The 10,690-nt window shown below is 39.9% G+C and overlaps 2 protein-coding genes across 4 annotated transcripts; both read left to right on the forward strand.

Annotated features, from left to right (window-relative positions):
* Nucleotides 1-2,644: 2,644 nt before the first annotated feature.
* On the forward strand, nucleotides 2,645-4,474 carry LOC147307760 (tripartite motif-containing protein 16-like). 3 transcript variants are annotated; one of them, XM_086272984.1, is made up of 2 exons: nucleotides 2,645-3,022; nucleotides 3,158-4,474. In XM_086272984.1, exons 1-2 carry the CDS (start codon nucleotides 2,784-2,786, stop codon nucleotides 4,458-4,460), a joined length of 1,542 nt encoding a protein of 513 aa, XP_086129110.1. In that variant the 5' UTR covers nucleotides 2,645-2,783; the 3' UTR covers nucleotides 4,461-4,474. The 3 variants fall into 3 exon arrangements, with proteins under 3 accessions (XP_086129110.1, XP_086129109.1, XP_086129108.1); XM_086272983.1 differs by having other exon boundaries at nucleotides 2,645-2,893; nucleotides 2,957-4,474; XM_086272982.1 differs by having other exon boundaries at nucleotides 2,645-4,474.
* A 3,730-nt stretch (nucleotides 4,475-8,204) lies between these two features.
* On the forward strand, nucleotides 8,205-9,577 carry LOC147307761 (uncharacterized). The gene has a single exon (XM_086273163.1). It carries the CDS (start codon nucleotides 8,385-8,387, stop codon nucleotides 9,135-9,137), a length of 753 nt encoding a protein of 250 aa, XP_086129289.1. The 5' UTR covers nucleotides 8,205-8,384; the 3' UTR covers nucleotides 9,138-9,577.
* Nucleotides 9,578-10,690: the final 1,113 nt, after the last annotated feature.

Below are 10,690 nucleotides of genomic sequence, written 5' to 3' on the forward strand. Positions count from 1 at the left end.
AGAACCATGGCCTCAGATTTGGAGGTGCTGATCCTCATTCCCGCTGCTTCACACTCAGCTGCGAACCGTTCCGTTTTCTCTTTTGTTAAAAACTTTGAACATCCAGTGAGACACAGAGTAAAGTGACTTTCCGAGATTGTTTCTTCTTCTACAGATTCAGATAAATGATGTCATTTTGAGCCAGGAAGAACATTTCCATCATAAAGTAGAAGACTTTTATATTCTTTATTTATTTATCTGGTAAAAAGTCTCATTGACTTTAAAATGTCTTTTTCAAAAGAGATCTGGCCAAGACCAGAAGCTCCAGTTTTCTCTGCTTCTGTTTGCAGCAGAGCAAAAAGGACAGAGAGCAAGGGACAAGAGAAGACACGAGACAAAGACATGAACGGGACCAAATACTAACCAAGACAACCTAAACAACAAATACTGAATAAATTCAAGAGCGTAAGCCCTTGAATTCTGATTTAATAAAGTAAATCAGAATACTTTATTAATCCTGAAGGATTAATAAAGTATTCTGATTCTGATAACTAGGAAACATAAGATACACAGAGAACAGAATAATGATTAAACAAGACTCAAAAAACCACAAACACAAAACACTGGGTCAACGGCCCAGGTACCCTAACAGCCGAGGGAAAAGATGACCTCCTATTCACATCAGTATGGTATATTTTACTCCCATATCACTACTCAAAGATCATATTTTATTGTTGTAGGTTGTGGAGGTGACACACACACAAGCTGTAGTTCAACAATGACTTCATTCCTCTATTGACCTATAAAGAGGTCTTGTTACATAAGATTAAAGCTGGAAACTGACACACATAAGCCCAAACACATTGTGTTATTGTGGACGTTGAAGTCACTGCATGTGTTTTTCATGAAGATTAAACTTTCCTGTGCTGTTGGTTCTTTGTTTAATTCTGTTGATTCTTACTTTTTTGTTCCTAAAGTTTAAACTAAACTCTTGTTGGATACCAGGTGTTCATTTAATAAAGCTGCAGGTTCAAACTTCTAACTGCATGAAAATGTAATGTGTAATGTCATGTGTTTCTAAGTACCATCATTGATTTTGGTCATCAAATCAGCCATTACTCATTTAATTTGATGTAAATTTCCCCTAATTTGCATATTCAGATTCAGTATTCAGTACCACATGTGAAAGTGACCCAGATCAGATTTGAAAATATTGGATTTGTGCCGTTCACACTGTCATAGCATGATCGGATATAGGGTCGCATAGGGTCAAAAAAATCGGATTTAATGCGCTTTCGCCTGCAGTGTGAATGTAGCCTTAGTTAGTTCTTAGAGTTTGGTTTCTGTGTTCCCCTCTATTTAGTGTCTGTACCGTGTCTCTGTGCATTTCCTGTTTTATTGTGAAGGTCCATGTCTTATGTTAGTGTGTTCTGTTCACATTTCCCCCTGTCTCGTGTAGTCAATTAGGATCAGCTGTGTCTTTGCCATTCCATGTCTCCCCCTGTGTGTATTTATACTATGTGTCCTCGTGTGCTCCTCGCCGGTTCATCTGTGTTTTTTCCTGCATCATTCTGTGTCGTCTCCCTGCATCTCCATTTTAGGTTTCAGTTCTGTGTTGTGTTAGTTTTTTCCAGTTTAGGTTTCACCTCCTGCTGGCCTCCTTCGCCCGTTCCTAGATGCCCCTGGTCTCATATCGCACTGGACTTCATCACTGGTCTCCTACCATCCTCAGGTAACAGTTATTCTGACCATCATCGATCGGTTCTCCAAAGCTGTGCATTTCATTGCTCTGCCTAAGGGGATTAGGTGCAAGAGTTGTTAAAATGTATAATTAAATAATAGATGAATTCAATAGCAAACTGTGCCTCGTTCTCAGATGGACAGCAAGTGGAATGTGATAGATGAGATGAGGAGATGGAAGGAAGAAGAGAGGCAAAGAGTGATTCACAGGCAGAGCTTAGTTTATTTCCCAGTTTTGTTGCCTTATGGTTCCAAGCGCCGTGACCAATCTTTGCGTTTTATTATTATCTCATAACACTTGTTTAATCAGCTACCCTCTCTCCTGTGGACTGTTTAATCTCTACAGTCTCAGATCAACACAGCCCTGCCCTCCAGCACTATCAGCAGCAAGAGCAGAAGCAACCCCCCAAACAGCAACATTGTACCCCATCAGGTAAAAAATGGGCTACGTTTGCTTTGCATTGTGCCCACCTGATGACAGTGATGTAGTGTGATGTGATTCCATATTAGATTCTTGATGAATGTGGGTTGTTGTTCTTCAGCCTGCTTCTATGTGCCCTTTTTAACTGTGAGCACCCGCCCCTTTAAACATCTCTGCACTGCCCTGACTAAATGTATATATAAACTGTCTCTATGGTTTACAGTCTGAGTCTGACAAGCTGTCAGCTGTTCATTTCTGCTATTTGAATTGTTAAAAGAAACAAACTATTCATTTAGCAGATTAACAAAAAGAATAGAGAGGCATCCAGTTATTGACATTTATATTATTTAGTTAAAGGTTTGAACAGAAAAACAATTAAACACAGAGCCTCTTCCTGCTTTCTGGAATGAATCACAGCATGAAAACCCTTCCTCTTCTTCCTGCTCTCTAGCTCAGCACCTCCTGTCTGTCCATATCGTTCTGTGTTCCCTCCCCTTTAGATCTACATTATGAAGATGGGTGTAACCAACATGTGTTAGAGCTGGCAGGCCCCATTCACAGCAGCAACACTTGTTGTTCAGATCAGACCAGTTTCTATATTAAGGAAGTGAAACTTACACAGTCACTGACACTGAGAGGAGAAATGGCGCAGAAAGGAGTTCAGCTAGACCGAGAAACCTTCTCTTGTTCGATCTGTTTGGATCTACTGAAGGATCCGGTGACTATTCCCTGTGGACACAGCTACTGCATGAAGTGTATTGAAAGCTTCTGGGATGAAGAGGAAAAGAAGAAAATCTACAGCTGCCCTCAGTGCAGACAGACTTTCACAGCGAGGCCTGTCCTGGTGAAAAGCACCATGTTAGCAGTTTTAGTGGAGCAGCTGAAGAAGACTGGACTCCAAGCTGCTCCTGCTGATCACTGCTATGCTGGACCTGAAGATGTGGCCTGTGATGTCTGCACTGGAAGAAAAATGAAAGCCTTCAAGTCCTGTTTAGTCTGTCTGGCATCTTACTGTGAGAAACACCTTCAGCCTCATTATGATGTGGCTCCATTAAAGAAACACAAGCTGGTGGAGCCCTCCAAGAAGCTCCAGGAGAACATCTGCTCTCGTCATGATGAGGTGATGAAGATGTTCTGCCGTACTGATCAGCAGAGTATCTGTTATCTCTGCTCTGTGGATGAACATAAAGGCCACGACACAGTCTCAGCTGCAGCAGAAAGGACTGAGAGGCAGAGAGAGCTGGAGGTGAGTCGACAAAACATCCAGCAGAGAATCCAGGACAGAGAGAAAGATGTGAAGCTGCTTCAACAGGAGGTGGAGGCCATCAATCAGTCTGCTGATCAAACAGTGGAGCACAGTGAGAAGATCTTCACTGAGCTGATCCATCTCATCCAGAAAAGAAGCTCTGATGTGAAGCAGCAGATCAGATCCCAGCAGGAAACTGAAGTGAGTCGAGTCAAAGAGCTTCAGGAGAAGCTGGAGCAGGAGATCACTGAGCTGAAGAGGAAAGATGCTGAGCTGAAGCAGCTCTCACACACAGAGGATCACATCCAGTTTCTACACAACTACCCCTCACTGTCAGCACTCAGTGAGTCTACAGACTCATCCAGCATCAATATCCGTCCTCTGAGCTACTTTGAGGATGTGACAGCAGCTGTGTCAGAGGTCAGAGATAAACTACAGGACATTCTGAGAGAGGAACGGACAAACATCTCACTGACAGTCACTGAAGTGGATGTTTTACTGTCACAACCAGAGCCAAAGACCAGAGCTGGATTCTTAAAATATTCATGTGAAATCACACTGGATCCAAACACAGCAAACAAACAGCTGTTATTATCAGAGGGGAACAGAAAAGTAACATTTATGGAACAACAACAGTCTTATTCTGATCATCCAGACAGATTCACTAACAGGTCGCAGGTCCTGAGTAGAGAGAGTCTGACTGGACGTTGTTACTGGGAGGTGGAGTGGAGAGGGGGAGGAGTTGATGTAGCAGTCGCATACAAGAATATCAGCAGAGAAGGATATGGTGATGAATGTTTATTTGGATGGAATGACAAATCTTGGTCATTAGATTGTAACAACAACAGTTTTACATTTTCGTACAACAACATCCAAACTCGTGTCTCAGGTCCTCGTTCCTCCAGAGTAGGAGTGTACCTGGATCACAGAGCAGGTATTTTGTCCTTCTACAGCGTCTCTGAAACCATGACTCTCCTCCACAGAGTCCAGACCACATTCACTCAGCCGCTCTATGCTGGACTGTTGGTTTACTGTAATTATGGAGACACTGCTGAGTTGATTAAAGTGAAATAGACTGAAGTCTTTCATATTGTTGTAAGTTTAAATCTGTATTTTAGTTCCCTTTTAGTTTCTCTCCATCATTATTGTGGTATTTATGTGCTGCACATAAATCAGATGTCAGTCAAACATTATGGGCAGTACCTCGACATCTTCAACATGTTGTCTTGATGTTTTTACGTTTTATAGGTGGAGCTCTTTCCTGTGTCTGTTCAGCCATGGAGACTATCAATGCTTATGGATATTTTTATTTGAAAAATTTCTCCACATGACAACATAAACTTCTCTATCTTCTAAATGTTTACTGAATATTTTTCTTAGGTATTTGTATGTTGTTGTTTCTCTTCACTGATCTTAACAGAGAAGTCTACAGACCTTCCTTTATCACACAGATTTTATTCTCATTTGTACATTTATAAAGAAAACAATTAATTACAGAGCAATAAGAAATTTTAAGAAAGTGCACTATATCATAATTTATAGTAAAGTGTATTAAAGCATCGTTAGTTAGTCACTTATTTAGTTTGGAGCTGTATCATCTGACACTGTAGAAACATTTCCTCCAGCTTCAGCACAGAATGTTAAAAACAGAACTATTAATGAGAACAAACAGTAGGAACACAGTATCAGCAAACATCATGGCTTAAAATGGAGAGTAAAAATCTAAAAAGAAATAAACAAATTAGTAAAAAGGATTTCCTGTTGACATGTTATTGGTCCTATCTTGTCTGCAGCACCTCCAGGATGCTTCTTATATGTTTCTGGTTATTTTTGCACCAATTTTAGTTTTTGTCAGTAGGAAGTTCAAGTTCAACTCAGTGTGTTTGTTTGTTTTTTTTCAAACTGATGCCTGACCTTGAACACCAAACATCTGTCAATAAAGCAATGATATAAAATGCTTATATTAGTACTGAAAAACTGCATATCCACTTTACAAATATAAATAATGATATAAATCCACAGCTGAACTGGAGGAGCAGCTGATCTAGTTCACTCATGTGTTTCTGGACTAAGAGTTGGAGCAAATACCTTATGATTCAGTGATGTTTGTTTTTGTTCAATATTTTGTAGATCCAAGAGTGAGTTTGACTCATGATGATGATGTTCCGAATTAAACAAAGTTGGTCACAAATTCTTCAAAGCTGTTTATTAAGAATATATTCACTTGGACTCATGAGACAGGCTTGTGATCCAAGGGAGCCATCAACTGGACAATTACTGACATGACAACAAAAAAGCTAAGTACAGAGGGGGGAACAGAGGTGAAAATACTTGCTTTAAAGGATTGTAATGTTTCCTTTTAAAATAAGTCTCTAAGGTCAGACAAAGGGACAGAAACTCATAGCTTTCTACCAGCCCAATGACAAAACTATAAGTTGTTTTTTAACATCTACTTTTTCATCTATTTGGCAGTCACAGTGAAAAGTATAAACATTGGCACGCTTTGTCTTGTGATTCTGCTGTTCGTAAAAAATGACCATGCGCAAAGTACCAGACTTTAAGGCTTTGACTTGATGCCAATGGCCTGAGGAGGACAGTATTACCCTTGGACATGTGTAGTCTGCCGTCTACTCAATAGAAGAAGAAGAAGCGCGGAAATGGCACAACTGTCTTCAGTTTCTGGGAGAGTTTAACAATGAGAGACTGATGATGCAGAAGAAATCTCCGTGGTTAAAAACATTAAAAACAGTCGTCCAGGATGATGAGATCCGCCACTGGCTCAGACTGCTGTATATCAGCCGGAGACCCGAGATGAAGTCACGCAGCAGGTATGTAAAACTGTGATGTTCTCAATGAACTAACACAGGAACGATCTGAGCTCAGTCTGTAAGCTAACAGGCTAAAATCAGAGAGCAGCTAATCAAACAAGTGCGTCCGTTTTTTTTAAAGGTCAACTTTTAACAATAGACTTTCATGAGACACATCAAAACCAAACAGGGAGGGAAAGCTTCGGTTTTCTGCACTGTGCCACAGTTCGCTGTCTGCTTCGGTTCACGACGCCTCACTCCGGGGCTACAGACAGTTCTCTGCCGCCTGTGGTGCTCCTCACCTCCGTCTGCACCCACAGACTTCCCGAGGTGGAGGCAGGCCGGCAGGGACTTTGAGAGATGGGCTTTACTTTTAAAAATACCCCTTAATCAGGGTCTAACTCACTAAAAGATGGCCACATGTCTCTCTCCAACTTAATCTCTTTCTTTTAAGTAATTGTTTTTCATTGAAATGAAATTAATTGTTCAATAAAATGATTACATTTATAATTGAATTAAAGTTAAATGAATCAAGGTGATTTTGACTTTGCTAGTTAACAGGAAGAGAAACAAACTTACACAGGATAAAATGAAATTTGGACCCAGCAGAAAAAGTCAGATCACAGACAAACAGAAACATTCCTCTTTGGCTAAAATAAAATGCAGATTATTGCTCATCTGCAGTTTTAATCATGGTGAATAATTTATGATTCAGCCAAGTAAGATTCTTCTGTGTGGAGGTTTTTCCCCTGTCAAAAGGCATTGACCATTACCTTCATCTAAACATGGAATTTAAGTCATGTAGTTGCCGTTGTTTGTTTTTAAAGAGGTCATAATATTTTTGTGATGGTAGAAATTTATCTTCAAAGTAATAGTTATAAAGTGAATTAATAAGACTTTCCAACAAAGAGAGGGAGTCACATGGTGCTTCTGAAACATTTGTACAAACCTCTCTCACATATGTGAGCAACATGCTCACAGTGTACAGCCCTGCTGACTGAGGCTGCACCTTTACCTGTCTAATCTTTTTCTTTTTACTTTGTTCCTCAAGTCCCACATCAACATGAAGTGTAAGGAGGAGGAAGATCTGGCTGGTCAGCAGGTCTGGAAGCAGGAGAGGAACTTCAATCTGGACCAGGAGGACACAGATCCCCCACAGATCAAAGAGGAACAGGAGGAACTCTGCATCAGTCAAGAGGGAGAACAGCTTGTAGTGAAACACGAGGATGAAGGCATCGTCGTCTGGAGCGGGGAAGAGCGGCTCAGACAGCTGCATAACATCTGGAAACCTGAGAAAGATTTACAGACCAGCGGTAAAACTGTAATCGCTTTTCTGAAGTGTTAACATTAATATTAAACCTACAGTTTGTATCAGTCAGATCTATTTAATGTGTATTCGTGAAAACATGACAGGGAGTTTTAAATGGACTGGTTCTTATATAGCGCTTTTCTACTCAATCTTGAGCACTCAAAGCGCTTTACAAAACTTGTGCATTCACCCACTCACTCCCATTCGCACAAGCACATTTTTCTTAGTGCTTTCTACCAACATTCAGACACACATTCCACAGATCAAAGAGCAACTTGAGGCAACTTGGAGTTAGTATCTTGCCCAAGGATATTTGAAATGCAGACTAGGTGAAGCCGGGAATCGAACCGATCAGTAGATGATCTGCTCTACCGCCTGAGCTACAGCCACCCCCAATAGTGAAGATTATTTTGAAAAATATCAAGATGTAGATCAGTTTCGAGATCAACTCCAAAATAGATCATCAGTCAGTCAGTAATAAGTGAGTTCTTTTTTGTTTGAAAGGTTTTTTTTACTCTTAATGTTGCTGAAAAATGTCAGAACTCAAGTTCTCATTTGCATCAGAGTGCACAAATAACTTCATTTTTACACACTTTTAATTTCACCTGCAAATGTGAGCAACATGCCCTCATTACAGACTTTAACTAAAACTTTATCTTCTCAGAAGTGTTTTTCTATAATTACATTTTTTTTATTGTTCGTTTAGACCTCCACCAGCAAACTGCCTGTAAGGAGGAGGAGTTTGTCGCCAATCAGCAGGAGAGGAACTCAAGTCTGGACCAGGAGGACCCAGATCCTCCACAGATTAAAGAGGAACAGGAGGAACTCTGCACCAGTCAGGAGCTGGAGGAGATTGTACTGAAGCAGGAGATCAATAGTTTTATGGTGACTTCTAGTTTTGAGGAAAGTGACCTCAGTGAATCAGAACCAAACGATGACCAGCTCCTTGCTCTTAACTTTCCTGAACCAGAGCTTGAGGAACAGGAAGAAAACCAGCATGTGGACTCGGGATCAACTAGAAATGCGGAGCTGAAGAAAAGGAGACGTCACAAAAACCGAACAGATAAGTCTCGGAGTGAAACTGATACAAGTAAAAAATCTGTAAGCTGTGACACTTGTGGAAAAACTTTTCAGTGTAAATCCAACCTGACGAGACACATGAGAGTTCACACAAGTGAGAAGCCACATTCTTGTAGCACCTGTGGGAAAAGATTCATTTGGAAATCAGGATTGGAAACTCACGTAAGGATCCACACAGGCGAGAAGCCATATTTTTGCATCACCTGTGGGAAAAGATTTAATAAGAAATCCGGATTTGAAAGTCACGTGAGAATCCACACAGGCGAGAAGCCGTATTTCTGTAGCACCTGTGGGAAAAGATTTGGTAAGAAATCAGGACTAGAAACTCATTTGAGAATCCACACCGGTGAGAAAGCGTATTCTTGCAACGTCTGTAGGAAAGAGTTTAGAGACTTGTCGACTATGAAAAGTCACAGAAGGATCCACACAGGTGAGAAACCATATATTTGTAGCTCCTGTGGGGAAAGATTCAGTTGGAAATCAGGACTGAATTTTCATCTAAGGATCCACCTGAGTGACAAACCAAATCACTGCAGCACCCGAGGTAGAAAATGACCTCATGCTCCAAGTCACGGTACATTTCCTGTCCACAGCAGTGAAGGGCACTCTATGTTGTTTGTTCCAGCCCTGACTTTATGTTTCTCTAAGTTTGATTTTTTTTTATTGGTCTTTAAAGGTGACACAAATATTTATTGAACATGGATGCTCTTTTAATATTTACCACAGAAACTTGTATTTCTTCTTCAGTATAGAAGAAAACAAACATGAAAATGAGTTTTTCATCACTTGTTCCTTGTAACAACCATGATGTGATTCCTTTTTATCAGCCAATAAATACGTTTTAATACACAGGACTAAAGATTTAAAAAAGTTCAAGACAAGTATACAATTTTTATTTAAATATGTTTTCTTTGTGATTTATGTTAATGAAGGTTATACTTCAGTATGGCTTTGACCTGGTTGTCCTGGTTATTCTTAGCAACATGTTGCAAGATTTGATTAAATTTTTTGTGACTAATTTTGTGTATTGTGTAATCCCTGCTAAATAAAAGCAGTTAAATGTGCTATATTGGCTCATGATAAGTGTTTATATCATTTTGCCTAAATGCAAGTAAACTCAATGTTTGCCAACTCTGTGTGTGCAGTTTGCTTCATAAGTACAGTAACAGAACTTAAACTACATGGAGCCTATTTTGATTACATCATTACAGATGTAGATATTATTCATAGTTCATATTTCACAGTGTGCTGCAATCTTCTCCACAGACCTGCATTGCTCTCTGTTCAGACCCGTCATCTTCAAGATGTCCACTAGATGTCGTCAGAGTTCCCCCACTTTCCTCATCTATTGTGTTGCCATTACCTGAGCCTGCTTAAAACCTACAGTCCTTTACATATGGGTTCATTCAGGGTCATGTTTAGTGGGCAGGTTTAGTGCGATGAAGGAAACTCGTTTTCTTTAACTTTACCTCTCAGTAAGTAACTGGAGTAACAGACTCACTGATTCCTCCCCACCTGCTGGACATGAACCAGCTGACTGACACTTGTTTTCATTTTCTCATTCATAAAGTTGCTACCAGTTCAATTCATTTATATTTATATATAGTGCCAAAAAACAACAGTTGCCTCAAGGTGCTTTATATTGTAAGGTAAAGAATGTAAAAACCTCCACAATTGAACAAGCTGAAAAGAGCAAATGCTTGGCAGCAGTGGCAGAAACAGGCTTTCTGTCGTAATCACTGTAAAACACTAATCATTGGTCAGTCATTTGTTCTACAAATTCTACATTTGGATTTCTGATTATTATTTCTGGCTGATTTTCATTAGATCGACCTGAGTAGGGCAGCGACAGATGTGTGCGGTCCAGAAGAAGAAGAAGAAGAAAGAGGAGAGCAGAAATGATGACATTCTAGGCTCGCTTTTCACCTTTGATGTACTCTTAGCAGGAAGACTTTGGTTTGGTGATGTGTTAGAGATAATTTAGTGGTTGAAGCTACACTGAAAAAAATAATCAGTGGTATAAACGTAAAAAAATTATTGTAATCGGTTGCACGAAATTAAGTTATGTTTGGTTAACCTTAGTTTTTTATGTTATACCTGCACACATT

Source organism: Aulonocara sp. 'chitande type north' Nkhata Bay, linkage group LG18, assembly GCF_057382095.1.
Source record: "Aulonocara sp. 'chitande type north' Nkhata Bay isolate Kocher_YH1m ecotype deep benthic linkage group LG18, A_spYH_male_GT1.1, whole genome shotgun sequence".
In the NCBI taxonomy this organism is placed as follows: Eukaryota; Metazoa; Chordata; class Actinopteri; order Cichliformes; family Cichlidae; genus Aulonocara; species Aulonocara sp. 'chitande type north' Nkhata Bay.